Source organism: Chiroxiphia lanceolata, chromosome 7, assembly GCF_009829145.1.
Source record: "Chiroxiphia lanceolata isolate bChiLan1 chromosome 7, bChiLan1.pri, whole genome shotgun sequence".
NCBI lineage: Eukaryota > Metazoa > Chordata > Aves > Passeriformes > Pipridae > Chiroxiphia > Chiroxiphia lanceolata.
Genome location: NC_045643.1, coordinates 19,608,362 through 19,624,860, shown reverse-complemented (window position 1 = coordinate 19,624,860; position 16,499 = coordinate 19,608,362). Strand labels below are relative to the sequence as shown.

The 16,499-nt window shown below is 39.9% G+C and overlaps 2 protein-coding genes across 6 annotated transcripts in view; one reads left to right on the top strand and one right to left on the bottom strand.

Annotated features, from left to right (window-relative positions):
- PPIG (peptidylprolyl isomerase G) overlaps positions 1-2,909 on the top strand; it is a 25,526-nt gene extending 22,617 nt beyond the window's left edge. For both annotated transcript variants that reach the window (XM_032693895.1, XM_032693896.1), the window contains exons 11-13: positions 306-390; positions 1,209-1,345; positions 1,634-2,909. In XM_032693895.1, coding sequence (XP_032549786.1) covers positions 306-390; positions 1,209-1,345; positions 1,634-2,753 — 1,342 coding nt within the window. In that variant the 3' untranslated portion in view covers positions 2,754-2,909. The remainder of the gene's footprint in view (positions 1-305; positions 391-1,208; positions 1,346-1,633) is intronic.
- Positions 2,842-16,499, bottom strand: LOC116789746 (coiled-coil domain-containing protein 173-like). Of its 4 annotated transcripts, XR_004358141.1 has the most exons (8): positions 16,263-16,496; positions 15,307-15,463; positions 14,191-14,330; positions 13,723-13,914; positions 13,235-13,400; positions 12,447-12,553; positions 8,900-9,179; positions 2,842-3,184 (listed from the first exon to the last, which is right to left on the bottom strand). XR_004358141.1 is itself a non-coding variant. In XM_032693912.1 (7 exons), exons 1-4 carry the CDS (start codon positions 16,358-16,360, stop codon positions 13,863-13,865), a joined length of 447 nt encoding a protein of 148 aa, XP_032549803.1. In that variant the 5' UTR covers positions 16,361-16,499; the 3' UTR covers positions 8,757-9,179; positions 12,447-12,553; positions 13,235-13,400; positions 13,723-13,862. The 4 variants fall into 4 exon arrangements, 2 of the variants coding, with proteins under 2 accessions (XP_032549803.1, XP_032549804.1); XM_032693912.1 differs by lacking the exon at positions 2,842-3,184 and having other exon boundaries at positions 8,757-9,179; positions 16,263-16,499; XR_004358140.1 differs by lacking the exons at positions 2,842-3,184; positions 15,307-15,463 and having other exon boundaries at positions 8,757-9,179.

The window sequence follows — 16,499 nt, the reverse complement described above, 5'->3', positions numbered from 1 at the left end:
AATTTATAATGACTGATTCAAGAAAAGCAAAGTAAAATGCATTGCAATTTCATTTAGAATTTATTGGAACTGTCCAATCTGAATCTATAATTTATTCTTCTTTCAAAAATGGGAAAACCTGGAAATTTTCTGAAATATTCTGTGGTCACAAAATCTGTAGTTTTACTGTGTGTTTATTACTGTCTGCAGTAAAATAAAATTGTGTGTTTTCATTTAGTTTACTTTTCTGAAGAGGTTTTAAAATTTTTCTCTTTTCTTCTTTCTTACTGTTATAAACAATATCACTCTTTGTTAATTATTTTTAGTAATCTATCGAATTCCCAGTCAGTGTACCAGAGGAGACTGTTAGTGACCAGATCTGGAAGGAAAATAAAAGGAAGAGGACCAAGGGTAAATGTTTACGATGTGTTCTCCAAAATTTAGAAGGTGGTAGCACAGCCTCACTGCTGGTGTTAGTAACCCTTTTCATTAGAATAGGTGATTTAAAAAAAAGTGCAGCATAATTGATTTGGGGGCTGAGGCTTGAAGGAAGACAGGAAGGAAAATTAGATTAATTACCTGTTTGCATACTGAGTCTTTTTGAAGGAGGGGGTGAGAGAAAAACTTAAAAACGCTTTATTTGTATTACTGTGGTATTCTTGGAATTAGGTCAAAAAGGGTTCTAGTAAACACAGAACCAGTACATCATCAGTGCCAGGAATGCAGGGAAGACTTCTCTTCTTTTTGGCAGGGGGCAGCAGTCATATTAGGTCTTCTAATATTGTGAAGCCATATGCTGTGTGCTGCTTGTATTAAATGTTTTTAGTAACTGAAGTCTCTATCCCTCAAATTTTTAGTAAAATCCTTAGAAATTCTGAAGTACTGTTTTTGTGTTGCTTGTCAAAGATAAGAATTTTAATTGTTGGAAAAGAGAGTTGCATTTGTGGTAATTAAAAGCAATAGAAAACCTCTCATCAAACTACAAAAATCCTGAAGTAGAAGTTACCTTAAAAATAGTTTTGGATCAGACATTTTGTATTCCTGCTTTAGCTGAACGTGAGATTTATTTGTCAGTAAGTTAGTAACTTGTCCATGTAAACTTGGTATATACACATGAAGTGTCATGGCAGGTGTGATGTAGAACCGACTGCCAGGGATAACAATCTTGCTTAGATATCACAGCATGTGAAATTCAAACTTACACCCAATTTCCTCTCTTTGCCTTCAAGCGTTACCGGACACCTTCCAGATCCAGGTCAAGAGATCGTTTCCGACGCAGTGAAACTCCTCCACATTGGAGGCAAGAAATGCAAAGAGCTCAAAGAATGAGAGTGTCTAGTGGAGAAAGATGGATAAAAGGGGACAAGTAAGATTATTTCTTTCTGGAATATAGGCACTGAATTTTTTTTTTTTTATATGTTTAAAAGTAATACATGTCGGATTTTCAGTTACAGTTACTTTCAAAAAAACAGGGTGCTGACTTGGTTATCCCATTGCTGTGTCTGATTTTACTGATGCTACTGCTACTATAAATACATAGTTAGACCTGATGTGATTTAAGTTTCAGTTGTGAGGCTGTCTCACTTCTGATTTAATTTTTTCAGAGTGGAGGGGATTTAAAAAGTTTAAAAAACTTTATCTTTCTTTCTCCAAGGAGTGAAATAAATGAAACCAAGAAAGATAATCAAAAGAGCCCAGGAAGAGGAAGAGAGAGAAAAATGTCAGACCACAGACAAGTTTCTGAAAGTCCAAGCCGAAGAGGGGAAAAAGAGAAGAAAAAAGATCACAAATCCAGCAGTAAAGACAGGGAGACAAGAAGGAACTCAGATAAAGATGATAAGCATAACAAAAGCAAGGCCAAGAAGAGAGCTAAATCTAGAAGCCATAGTAAAAGCCGAGAGAAATCAAAAAGTAAAGAAAGAGACTCCAAGCACAGTAGACATGATGAAAAGAGAATAAGATCAAGAAGCAAAGAGAGAGACCATGAGAAAGGCAGAGAAAAAGAAAAGCGCTATGATTCTAGAGGGAGAGATAAAGAAAGAAGTAGGAGCAAGGAGAGAAGTAAAAGGGCAGGCTCAAGAAGTAATGAACAAGAGCATAGGAAGAGCAGAGACAGGGAGAAACGTAAGTCAAGAAGCAAAGAGCGTGAGCATGCTAGAGGAAAACATAGCTCCAGCAGTAGAACAAGGGATCGAAGCAAAAGCCGAGATAGGAGTAGGAGAGGAAGATCAAGAAGCAGGGACAGGGATCGTAGTAGAAGTAAAGACTATTCAAGGAATAGAGATAGAGAAACAAGAAGAAGAGGAAGATCGAGAAGCAGAGAAAGGAGAGGTACACCAGATAGATACAGAGGAAGAGAAAACAGGAGGAGGAGAGACTCGAGGAGTTCAGAGAGGGATGAAAGTCAAAGCAGAAACAGAGATAGGTATTCAAATAGGGAAAGTAGAAGCTCATATAAGAGGAATGATAGTGAAAGCCAAAGGAAGAGGCGTTCAAAAAGCCGTGAAAGTAGTAGTCCTGAATCCAGCAAAGATAAGAAGTCTAGTAGAGATCAGGATAGAAGTCCAGACTCAAAAAAGAGACCAAGTAGCAAAGAGAGAGAATCAAAAAAGTCATATTCACGCAGCAGTAAAGAAAAGGAAAAGACCAGATCCTCAGCAGAAAAAGAAATAAACCAAAAATCAAAGAGTCAGGAAAGAGATCATGCCCCTAGCAAGGATAAAAAGTCTGATCATGAAACAAGTCCTGGAACAGATGACGACAGGCATGGATGAGTTTGTGGACTTAATGTTTCCATCGCCTCAAAGTTTTAGAGACATTTTGGGGAACGCCTTTTTTAAAGATGCAGACTTCAGTTTGGTCTTTTGATAATCTAAAACCTGGATCATTTGTACTGCTAAAGTTTTAATAAACTTGAAATGAAAAACAAATTATATGTGTAATACAGTGTGCTGTGTTTTAAGTATTTCATTGAATTTGTATCCTTCTTATGTGTTGTCAGCTAGAAAGGTAACTTCTATGCCACATTTATTTTTTACCTGATGAGCATAGTTCAGTGCAAGCAATGGCTGCCTGTGAAGAGGCTCGTTCCATATGTGAAGAAGAAAGCTGCAGATATACTACATGTCATCTTAAAGCTAGGAGTCTGTTGCAAGGTGTCCATTACTCCAGTGTTGCTGCATCTGTATTTCAGTAGGTATAAATCCTAAGGAAATTTATTTATAGAGGTAAATTATGCTAGTTTTATTTTAATCACAAAGTGAATTAATTTAAGTAAATCTTCATTGCTTGTATTTCTGTCACTGCCAATAGTAGAATTCATTCATATTGTAAGGCAGTCATCTGTTTGGGAGTTATTTGCTTGTCCTAAAAAATATTTTTAAATGCTCATCAGTGTAACTTTCTTCCCCGTAACCTTTTTCTGTTCCATGCTTTTGTGTTTGTCTACTGCAGAAAATTCAGCTTGGAGGCTTCAGACTGCTCTGTCTCAGTTGCTGACTAGTGGATCCACAGAGAGGAAACAGATTACCAGAATTTACAGTGGGTGTTAGAGTAAGGAATCAGGAAATCCTTTCAACTCTTGCTCCTTAAGTCTAAGACAAAACTATTGCTATTCTCCAGTATTGGTTTTTGGAGTAGTTGAAACAGAATTTCAAGTAATGTTTTAAGACAGGCTCTTAATATTTATTTTGTTTTTAAACTGAAATTTGCTTTCCTCCCTGTTTCCCTTCATTCTAAAGACCGTACTGTGAATTCCATCTCATTCTCTACTACGTGTGTGTGTCCCTCAAACCAATTCCCTCCCTTTTCTGCTTTCCTCTCCTGCCTGTAGGTCCCACCCCAGTTTCTATTTCACCACCAGGCCTTCATGTCAGAGAGAAAGAGTTTGGCTTGTGTTGCTGCAGGAGTGTCCCCAAAGAGCAGCTGGTGTGTGGTGACTTAACACAGTGGGCCAACAGGAGGAGAGATTTGGTACAAACACCAACACTCCTTCCAGTCCTTTGAACTATTCACACCAAAGGCTGGCAAATCTTTAAAGTCCTGAAGAGAAGTGACAAGCGTTAATGTTAAGCTGTGTCAAAGCAAGACAATATTGTAATAGTTGAAATTTTTGCCAAATCTTTCACTGTGTGACATAATTTGTTTTTAATGTCTTTGTTATGAGCTTGTCAACATTGTCACTCTATAAGCCAGTTTAAGATCAGCGTGTAAACAGTGTATGTTTACAGCAGATTAGCAGAATTGCTGAAACTTGGCTTTACATTGTGATCCAGCAGTTGTTACTCCAAAGGAAAAACGTTTTGTCTTGAAAGCAAAAGAAAACAGAGGATTATGAACAACTTAAGCAGCATTTTTAAAAGAAGAAAACTAGAAGTATGTTGAGTTACTTTCTAGCATAATAGTTAGTGGAGCTGCTTTGGCTATCAACTGCTTTTTCCCTATGTTTTAGTATGAATTTTGCATAGGAGTGGTCATTTTATGCAGAATGTATAAAAATGTTCCCAAATCCACATGTGGTTGGATGATACAGCTGTTACTTAAGAGAACTTAGGAGTGAACCAAAGACTTGGAGGACTTTGGAGAAGTTGTAGTCCTATTTTGGGGGACTGTAGTAAGAAAAAGGTAGGAAGTTAAGCTTCAGAAATTGTGTGGCAGCCTAAACAAAGCCTTCCTTGGTGCATTTATACTGTGCTATGCATGCCATGTGCTTCAAAGTCTCATTTAAAATCTGTTTGCAATGTTCTTTCATTATTTTTAATGGAGCTGAGACACAAGCTGTTGCTGAAAAAGTATGTTTGCACTAATGAGAATATTTTTGCCAATACCACTAAAGCTCATATAAGCATGCAAACAAAACAGTCTGCAACTATAATGACTGCTGTAGAAGGGAGGAAATGCAAGCAGTCAGCAATACAACAATACATAGAAATTGTTAAAAAAACCCAAAATAAGAGTCTTTAATTTAAAATCTCAAAATGGAGATTATATCCAGTTATAGGTTGCAGTTGTAACTAGTTATTTAAAAATATGCACTTCTGTACCCTTTCATGTGGACTTTTTTCTTTGTTACAATTCAGAAAATTATTTGTACAAATTAAAGGAGCTCTAATTCTTCCATAGCACTCTAAAAATTCATCTGAGTTGGTGGCACAAAGCTCATTTTCTTGTTTTTAATGTATGGGTTTTTTAAAAGCTGGTTACATTAAATTGCACATGGTGGGATACACTTGATCTTTTGATGAGTGCATACCTTGCCTGTATACCATATTTGATGGTAAATTGGTGTAGTGCTGATCACTTTGTTTAAACTGAAACACAATTGCAGTCTTGTACGAGGGAGGGTTTGCCAGATTCATGCATTTCTTTATCAAACTGGAAACACAATCCCAGGGACAGCAAGATGTCTTCAAGCACCAGTCAGTTCTTGCTGCCAGGTGAGGAGGCACTGACTTCTGCTCTTGCAGTCCTTGAGCTGTTTCCTCTTTCAATGGCAGAGCTTTCCTGTTCTCAGCCTTACAGTAACCACCTGGTGCTGTAGTCACAGTGTAGCTCAGTGCCTCAGAGAACTGATCTGGAAGTGTATTTTAAAGCAATATGTAAGTGTACCAGAGGGGGGTGGGGGGGAAAGCTCATGGTCTTTCCTTGTGAATGCAGAAAAAAGTAATACTTGTAGAATACAGTTTTTTCTGCTGTACCCCAGAACTCATCCTACTCCAGAGAATTTGTGAACCCTAAGACACAAGGTAAAATGAGGGCAAGGATTACTGGACTAGCTTTGTGAGCATGTCTTTAGGTGTACATACAGGCTTGAAATAACTTCCAAAGGCTAGACATGCATTCTTTGTTGTACTGACAATAGATACTGACATTTTACTAATACCATACAGCCTATATATATATGAAATGTTAAAATTAGTATTGGCAGTAGCTTTACAAACTTTATCAAAAAGAGACTTTTTGATGCTGGAATTTCTGGGTACTGTCACCAACTCAGAGGCAGAAATTCTTACTGAGGAGGGTAGATAGAATTTAAGGTTGTGTAGACACTATTACCTATAAAAAATGTGTTGGTGTCTGCTAATTCCTTAACACAGACACAGTGTTTCAGTTGTTGCCCTGCTCGTTTGGGTTGGTTGTTATTTAGAAAGAAAAAAGGCGATGGTTACATTTTAACCCTTTGTTCTATCTGGTGGTTAGAATTTTAGCCTGAAACTGCGCTTTGTACCTGAAATCCGACACTACAGGCTTTTATTGCAGTGTTCTTTGTCATATGCCCTGAAGAATTTGCAGTGATCCCCTTACAAAGTCTGATTTGTAATAGTGTCAGTCTGGCAAGTGGATTTTAGATTAATGTAAACACAAACAAAGCAGTCCTTTAGCTGCCTTTTCTGGAACTGTTGATTTATTGAAGCAAATAAAGTATTTTTGGACACACTTCTAGGGGCATAGTAGACTTATTGCTTTTCTGATAGACAAAAATGTATATTCCTGCTTTTAGGACTTTCCTTCTAATAGAAAATCTAAAAATATATGTACTATACTTTATCAAAGCAGCAGCCATGAAAGTCTTTTTGAGGGGTTGTTTGGTTTTTTGGGGGTTTTTGGTTTTTGTGGGTTTGGGGTGTTTTTTGTGGGTTTTATTGTTTTTCTTTTTGTTTGTTTGGTGAGGGGTTTTGTTGTGGTTGTTGTTGTTCAACTTAAACTGGAGGATACCAGTGACAAAATTAATCTTCACACTTTTAGAGTCAATGTAATGGAAATGTAAATAACTGTTACATGTACTTTCCTTCTTTTGCTGAAAATAGTAATTTTCCTAATGCAGTATTTAGCTAAATTATTAAAGAAAATGCATATCAAGAATATGTGAACTCAGCATTTTGCAAAATTTTAATTTGGTACAGTTCTGTAGTTACCTAGCGTAAAACTAACCTTCCATTTTGACAGCATATGTATGTTAGTATAATTCTTACTTCTTACCCTTGAAAAATTCATGTCATTAGCAACACTGTTCTAACAAAACTTTGTTGCACAAAACCCAAAAGTAATCTTCACCTGCCTTTTTTTTAATTAAGATATGTGAAAATGTTTTCCAGTTTTAGTATGAAATTTCACAAAGGGAACAGCAGTAAAAAATACAATAAAAGTGATGAGTTCAGATAGCAAAACTACATAAAGGTACATTTTGTTAAAGAATTAAATTAGTGTCTTTCCTTAATCATAAAGTCATCGTTTAAATAAAACTAATAGGGCAGTTAACATGAGTATGTTCAGAAGAGAGATCTTGAACTGCTACATATGCGTATGATTAGTTTAAAATTTATATTTGTATTCATAGAAGTACTAACACGTTAAAAAGACTAAATAAACTGAATTAATGCAGGACCCTAACTCTGAATTTAAATTTTGCAACATGTAAAGCACTTCAGGAAACTTGCTATTTTTGGCAGAAAGTTAGACATATCCCCATTATAAAAAGAAGTCTATGTGTGGCTTTAGCCATAGCTGCTAATGAAAAGAATGGTTGGAAGGATTGGAAAATTTAGAAATATTAATTTATGAACAGTGGTAGGAAGAACTAGGTGATAGCTGGGTTCCTTCAGCTAAAATAATTGTTGGTTATACTGGCAGTATTGTGCATGTAGCATTTATCAGAGTATTTTGTAATTATTCTTAGTCTTTTGTAATTTATACTCCCTAACAGGGAAGATGATCCAGTTGTCAGGTGGGAGAATGAGTTCTTGATACAAAATGTACAACTTGTGCACTAAAGTACTTCTCAGAAATAAATACTTTTTTGCATATTTGTTAGTGTATTCCATGTCTGCCACGTGTGCTTCTCGCAGTATTAGCATCTTCTGCATTTAGAGAAATACTCACTTCTAAGTCAAATGGTGCAACCTGTGCATGCAAATTCACAGAACATTCTGAGTTGGAAGGGACCCATAAGGATCATTGACCCAAGCAGGGATCAAACCACTGCCTTGTCATTATTAGCACTGTGCTGTAACCAGCTGAGCTGATCTCAGGCTAAATGTGCTTCTGAGAGTCCAATCTCCAGCCTTTTGAGTGGCAGTACTGTTAGCACAGATTTACAGGCCATAGTGATTTGATGTCAGGACCTCTTCAGTTAAACCAAGATCTGTATGTTTTTACTGGAGGTGTGAAGTTAGATTTTTATTCCATGTTGAACTCGATGACAGTGTTAATAGTAGGTGCAGTTAAGACCTTCTACTACAGAATGGCAAATGACAGCCTATTCACTACCTCTATATTGTAACATATAAAAATGCAGCCATGCAGTGAAGCTGATCTTGTGTCTGAATTGCAAACTCTGACTGTTGCCAGCTTTGGTCTTGTACCTGCACAAATGCAAGTCTGTGTGCATGTGTGAAGCAGAATAGTTTTCACTAGTTGCAGAAGAACTGCTTGTTCGACGTGAATGTAAATGGAGTGGTAGAACAGCTTAGAGTCAGTTTAGAACTGAGTGGAAGAACAACTTTTGATCAAAAAGTCACCTACAGCAGTATGTCAACCTGGCCAAGCTGAGAGCAGAGTGTTTAGGAGAAAGCAGGGAAGTGTTTTTCCCATGCCCTACAGTTAGGTTAGCTGGAGTGCTAGATATGCACAGTCTTACTGCAGACATTTCTTTCCCATAAAGGATTAAAGACTCAGCCAGTGCCACAACTTCTCAAGATAGTATTTCTACCTTCTAATACGTCCTCCTAAGTAAAAGTAAGTAGAAAACTGTCACAAATAAAAGACACAGTCAACATGGATGTTTTAAAATGCAGATGTTTTAAACAGCTTCCTCAATTTTATTGTTTGCTCAGTAAGACTTTTTTTTTTAGGCCAAAACATAATGTTTGAATTAAGGCTGGAGGCCCAGCAATACTCTAGGAGTACAGTACTGATGGTTTACCTGTGGTTGTTACCTCTTGACTTCATAAAAAGTGAATCTACTGCTTTGTTCCATAATAAAATTAGACTAGTTAAAGTACAGTTGTGAACTATGGCACTTGTTTCTTGAGCTGAAGTTGAGTATAGGCACGTTTTGGCAAACAGCATGTTTTGTAACTTGTTCCAGAGTTAGCTTCACCTGTTGGGCTCTGATAGGTTTTGCAGGCATATAGAACTTGGAAGGAGAGAATGGCAAGCTTCCTTTTCCTTTGTAGATACTTAGATAGTAGTCAAATATATTTCTGAAGAAAAAAGAAACAAGAGTTTAGGTGTATAATTAGTAGCTACTCTTAACTGTATGCACAGTGATAGATTGTAACTGAAACTAATGCAGAAATACTTGTTCTGTAAGCTTTACCAAAGATAGTCTAATTTTGCCCTTGTCCACTGTGCCAATTGCTGGATTTCTACTGGTCTGCTCAGTAATGCTTGCTTCTTCCAGTACATGTTGCTTTTTTCTGACTTTTACCTATTTTCCTTTACATAGAAAAGGAGTGAGACCAGATGCTACTCATTTGAGGGGGCAGTTACTATTATGTTAACAGAGATGCAACCTTGAATTTTGCTGGACCTGTGGTGCTGATGTTCAAGACCTTCAGTACCTGACAGAATTGTGCATTTCTCTGGATAATGTATTGGAGCTGAGGCAAGCCACAGAAAAACAAAATGAAGCTTAGTTTGTAGTGATGGCAGTGCAAGAGTGTAAAACTTTAAACGCAAGCCTATGCCATAATTTCACTTATTTTAAACAGAAAGGAATTAAGATAATTCCAGAAAAGACATCTAATGTGGTCTTGTCATACCTCTGGCCTTCAACTCCCTCTGAAGTCTTAGCCTTCAGTGATGAGGGTTTTTTTGAGTGCTATTTATAAGTAGTGAATTTTCCTTCTCTCAAAAATGCACTGCCAGAACAAGAAGGAAGATTTAGCATCAGAGATCAGGATGCACTGCCAAGAACAAGGAGGAAGATTACAGACTAGTTATAGCACTCATCCATTCAAGAGATACCAGAAAGGCCTAAGTTAATAAGACACATGAAAGAATTTAACTATTGAAACAGAGGAAATTATTTGACCTAATATGACCAGGGAGCTTTGGAAAGATTTGATTTCCCCCCCCCCCAAGTATACAGTAAGTCTGTACTGGGACATGAAAATGTTCATCCTTAATAGTCCCATGGTGCCTGCTCTTCTGTTCATGAGCTGTTTCTTCCCAGGTATGTGTTCTCTTCAAAATTCCTCAGAGCTGAGCAGTAGCAAAGACTGTAACATTAAAAGAACTTGCACAGACCTTGTAACTCCAGTCTCTAACACTACTTAACAGTAAAGAGCGCACAGTTAGTTAACTCAAATTCCCTTAGGATATAAGGCATTTTAGAAAGCTGTTCTCTTCCCTTTCCTAGGTAGTTGTTTCAAATCCATGACAAGAGTACTGTCCTACATGTGTACCAGAGCCACACAGGTACCAGTTGTGATACTGTTGGGAGAGTACCATGTTAGACACTGGAGGCCCACATGTTCAAACTAAAGTTGCTCTTCTACTTCCAGAGTTGAGTCAAGGTGTGGAAAAAATGCAGTTTGATTTAAGGTCTCTGTTTCAGTCCCTCTGTGGGTTGCACCTTGCATCTCTAAGGTCTTGGCCTTCAAATAAGGCCAATAACTGTTATGGTTCTCATCTGCTACAACATCCTGAAGCAGCCATCTGAGAGGGTGCTTTGTTGATCAAACCCAGTAATTAAAGTTTACTAGTCAAATTATTTCTCAAAGTATATTTTGATTTGTTAGCTATTAATTAAAACTGTATAGAATTATTTAGGTTGAAGAAGATCAAGTCCAACTGTTAACCTAGTACTGAAGTCCACCACTAATCCACATTCCTAGGCACCATGTTCTACGTGTCTTCTAAATACCTTCAGGAATGGTGACTCAACTTCAGCTAATAACTAATACAAGTAGTGGCACTAGGCATTAAATGAGAGGTACCTCTCAATTAGTAATAGATCCTTCCAGGTCAGCAATTCCTTTCTTATCAGCTGCAGTTGATCTCCCTGTATTTTGTTGCCATCTTTAAGTGGCAGCTGAAAAGGACCTCTGGTGACCAGCTAGATCAGCCTCCTGCCTTACATGGGACATCTTTAAACCTTCACAGTTCCACCACTTCTGGCCATTCTGATCTAGTGTCATCATACTATGCTTTATAGAAATTTTGTAGAAAATTACTAACTAGAATTAGTCATTTAAGGCAAGCACACAAAGCGTGTGCATCTCAAAGTCAATAACATGATTCCTTGTTGGATTTTTTCATGCTGAATTTGGGTAACTAAATTTATATTTAGCCAATGTGCTTTTGAAGTTACACAGGATTCCCACTTTACTCTAGGTGTACTGAAATGAAGAGTTTTTTTTCTGGTACTTGAGTTTGATGCTTCTGTAGATGTTCAAAGTAAGAGGAGTATAAGGCCCATGGAAGCAGGCTGTAGACTTCAAAAGCAGGCATATGTCATCTGCAGAACAGGGCATTTCTGGAAGCTGAGTAGGAAAGGAGGCTGCAATCCACCTTGTTTCTTGCTGCTGTGGAGGCTGACTAAAACCCACTTAACTCACCAATTGCAGAGTAGTGAGTGTGTGCAAATATTCACTTAGAGATGCATTTGGAGCATTATTGACCTCTGAAGATTTCAGCACCACTCTTGCTGTAGTCAATACTTCTTAAAGGCTCCAGCTTCTGCCATCAAAAGGCTTTATTAAAACTTTCCATTCTTTCTGCTTGCTGGCAAAAAGCTTGATGTAGTAAAAGGAGCACTGGCTCAGAGAGAAGGGAAATAAATTTTTCATTAGTGAACTAAGAAAAAAAGTATTTAGAGACAATGTCACTAGCTAATTGTCATGTCTCTTTTTAATATAGAATTTCCAAAATTAATTACTTCAAGATAAGTGGAGAGAACTCTGTGTGACTTCTAGTTGATAGTGCAGAAATGTTACTATTTTACTTTAGGTCAGAAGTGAGGTTTTGAAACAAGTCTCTTGATTTTTCCTACTTACTGTGCTTTGGTTCACATACAGAATAATGGGCCGTGCTAACTGACATGGGTACAGAGTCAGTGAGCTCCACCCAGCCATGTTCTGCTGTCCAAAAAGAGTGCAGCAGCCCAGAGTGCAGCAGGACTGACCAAGACAATAACTGGGTCTCTGTTGGCCCTGAGGAGAGTTCTTGGCCCCGCACTCAGGCAGGGCTGTGAGGGGCAAAGCAGGCTCTAATACTCCTGCACAATGCCAAGTGTTTGCTCAGTCTGGAGCAAGCTGGGGGCTCATGGACATGTGGCAGGAAAAAAATGGACAGCATTACATCAACCATCTTTCCCTGCTCCCCCCACTGTTTTTTTTAATACTGCATATGTATCCATTCCACTACTCTTGCAGTTGTCCTAGTTAGGACACATCTTGTTCCTTCCTTGGATGCTTGAAGAGAATAAAAATTACATTAGTAATGGCACTGATTCAGTTACTCACTGTCTTTATCTCCAAAATGCTTGATCCTGATGAAAAGCAGTTTCTCTCTGAGCATCGTAATCCAAGTCTGCTTGCTTTTCCTGCTGTTTTTTTGCCTGCTTTTCAGCCTGAAGAAGAGAAGGGAATAATAAAACTTAGTATTTTGTTCTCAACATCACTATCCTGTAAAGCTTAGAGAGGGTAAAAGCTTATGGGAGACCTACAGTGGTGTTAGTTGATACTTGGCAAGTATCATTGCTCCCCCTTCTCTCCCCTAATGTACTCCCCACAAAAAGGGTACATTAAAAAGATGAGTGAACATCAGCATTAGCTGCTGCTTTTTGGTGACCTGCCCAGAAGATATGAGAGGACAGCAGTGCATAGTAGAAAAAATGGCAAAATGGCACAGGAGGACAGGATGTGGTCTGTCACTGTTGATCTCTTATTAGCAGCTCTGGCAGCTAATAATCCTCCCTGACCAGCAGGGCCTGGAAGAGGCTTCTGTTCTACTGCTCTAAGAGGAGGCTCATAAACCTCTGAAACATGTGCATCATCATTGTCAAGTTCTGAGCAGCAGCTTCCTCATTCCGCAAACAAGCCCCTTGTGGGCCATGCTAAGTGCATGGATACAGAGTCAGTCATCTCTCCAACATCAGCAGCTGCAGTGCATACAGGTAAAAACCAAACAAAACATGGACATCACACCCACAGCAAGCTGCTTCTCTCTCTCCCACACAAGATCTAGTACTATGGGTTTAGAAGCATGCTTCTTTCTGAAGGGGTTGACAGGGTACAGCTCTTCTATTTACCATTTGCTGGATCTGAATTTTCTGTACTTCCATGTTTGCATCACGTTGTCTTTGCTTCTTGGCTTTTTCCATTTCCTGGTAGATGCGGGTGCTTTCCATTAACACATCATGTTCTTTTTCAGCCTCTTCTTTTTCCTGTCTCCTCCTTTTCCTCTTTCATCTTAATCTGTAGTTTACAAAACACACACAGAAAGTTAACCAAGGAGGTGTCCTGCTAAGCTGAAAGTCATCTCTCTCAGCAGAAGCAGCCCTGTCTCAACGCTCCGAGAAGCACTGTCATTGTGGCTGGCCAGTCTCCAAGCCCAGGGTTTTCAGCAGCCCTGGCAGATGTGCACCCAACATGCAAGTGGGAAAGGGATGAGGGGACCCCAGGAAAGATGTCAGTAGACCTGATGAAGCCTGCTGATGCATGGCACCAGAGCCAGCTGTGATCTGGGCCAGGCTCCTCGCTGGAGTAAGCAGTAGGAAGATCAGCCCAGGTTTCTTACCACAGTGGCTCTGTGTTCAGCAATAGATTCAATGGCAGCCTTCTGTCTTGCTTCTTTCTCCTTGTTTTTCATTTGGTATTCAGCTTCTACCTCTGCAGCTCCTCTCACAAGGCAATCATCTTCAATCTTAAATGCCTTGTTCATCTGTGCAGATAGGTTTCAAAAGCTTTGTCCATCTGCTTCTGCATCAGCCTGCAGGAGAACACAAGCTACTGTAACGGACCAGGATACCTGAGGCACTGGTCCTAACAACACCAGCAACCCCACCTCCACCCCCAACAGCACCAGTGCTGGTGCTGGAACTGGTAGGCATTTTTTCTGCACTTTCTCCTTCAAGTTTGAATTACAGAAAAATTGCTTGCAATCAAACTTCTGATTTTGCTGATATAACAATTGAGAGTAACATTTTTCACATAATTTAATTGCAAGTTTGAATCTTAACACTGAAAACTGTATCCCTAGACCCACCTGTTAGTCTCTGCATCTTTTTCTCTTGCCAGATCAGCCATCATTTCTTTACCTTTAATATAAGCCTTAATCCAATCATCATCTTTGTCTTCTCTTTGTTTCTCTTCAGCTTTAATTACTTTCTGTTCAGCTACATATTCCTGTTTAAATGGAAAACTACTTTTATTTTCATGTAGAACAAGATTTTGGAAACATGAACTGAAAAAAAGTTCTAACAAAGACTTCAGGCCTTGTCTATAATGAGAGTTCTTTGTATCAGTGGAGAAGCTATAGAGATAGGAAACCCAGAGATGGAAGAGAATTCTCATGACCTACTTATGACAAACTACACACAAAAGCAAAAATTTGTGTGGTTGCAGCCCCAACACAGTATCTTTATAGTCTTTCCTCTACTTCCCCAGCAGTTCCAGCTGTATTATTTCCATCCCATATATCATTCACACAGTGCAGATTCTGAAGGGCTCAAACAGTAAGAGTCCATAGAACCATCGAAATGCAAAGCATTTTGTAATGGCAGTTGTATAGCTTGGCAGTATGTATGGCTTTTATTGCATATACAAGGTTGGGGGAAACGGGATAAAATTTGTATATTTGGGGTGAGGAGTATGGGGGGATAAAAAGCAAGTAGGGTTTTAGCAAGAATTCTCTCCTCTTACTCTCTAACATGCGAATGAATCATCGCAGTACCTCCAGTCTCCCTGCTCAAGCAGGCACAGGCAGGGACACAGTAGGCATGCTAAGTAGGACATCACCAATCATAAATGGAAAGACAAGTTTAAAAGATACTGTCATGGTCAGGCTATTCCCTCTTCCTAACAAAGAAAAATGGGCTTAAAACAGAGCAATTACATGGAACCTAAATCCAGTTCTCAAATCGAGGACAATCTCCTTGCTGTCTCTAGCAGACTTTACTGTAGACCAGTCAAAGCTCAGGTGCCATATAACAACTTTCAAGAGGCCTTTCTGAAAAGCACAAAGGAGGCATTTGATCCCACACTGCTGAAGGTGCCAGCACAGTCCCTGTTGCCTGCAGGCCACTTGATTTGTGGGCTGAGTGCAACCATAGCAGCCAAGGTGAAACAAGCATTTTGGACTGTCTGCTTTCCTGTTACTTACATGATGCAGCCTCTGCCGTTCAACTTTTTCCTCCTGTTCCTTTTCTTTTCCTCTCTGAATTTCCAGTTGGTACAATTGGGTCAATCTCTGTATTTGTTCCCCTTCTCTTTTGTTTTCTAGCTTGGCCAGATATGCCTGATCCTTGTGCTCCTTTATTCTAAATTGGAAAAGGGAAGTGAATAAACAAGCTACGAACTGTGTGAAGTAATAATGAACAGATACAGATTCTGCACATCTACAGGTACTTTAACATACTTTGAAGTGAAACTAGAATGTCAGAGATCAAAACCAGAATCACAGTTTTTATAAGCTAGCTCCAAATTTTTTGGCCAAAGCTCAGTCCTGGTCTGGTACTGGTCCTAGAGGGTACTGGTCTATACTAGCAAAAGCAAACATGACCAGAATATGGACTCAAATATTATACTGAATTTGATTAGCCTCTTTAATTGTTAGCCCGCTCTCTGTACAACCTGGGCCTTTGCCATCTAGCTGTCTTCCAAGCAGTGCCACAGCACTGTGCAAGGCATGGCCATGCTGCCCATGCTAGCTAGATATGTGAAGGCTTCTAGGCTGGGGGAAGCAGGCAATAACAAAGGATTTTGCCCTTGCTCTCAGTGCCAGAATTTATAGTCTTGTTTAATTTATTAGGATAGACATAGCCCCTGACGACAGCACGAGACGTTTCTGAAGCTGGAGAACAGAGTTACGGAGGAACCAGAGGGTGAGGAGAGGTGACGAGTTTTCAGCCTGACCACGGATCGAGGATGATGTGGAAGCGTTGTTCGAAAGCAGTGAGTCACGCAGCCCCGGGTACGGCACCGCTGGGCGCGGCCGGGGCAGCTCCGCCGACCCGGGTTAGCGCCAAACAGCTCCCGAGTCCCGCCCGCGCCGGGCTGGCCGCGGGAAGGTTTATAACCCAAACCCGCCCCACTCCCCAGCCCCGCCGCCGGACTCACTGCGCCAGCTGCTCCTGGGCCACGGCCCGGCGGCTCAAGTAGCGGCCGCGCTCCAGCTCTGCCTCCCGGCGGGCGGCGTCCGGCCCATCGAGGTCCATCGTCGGCCCTTCCCCGCCGCCTCTCCGGGAAACTGCCGAGGGAGAACGAGGGATCCTCCCCGGTGCCCCGGCTGTCCCGGGGAGTCGAGACTCCTCCTCCCGTCCCGCACAAAGGCTGCGACCGCCGCCCTTCCCCGTT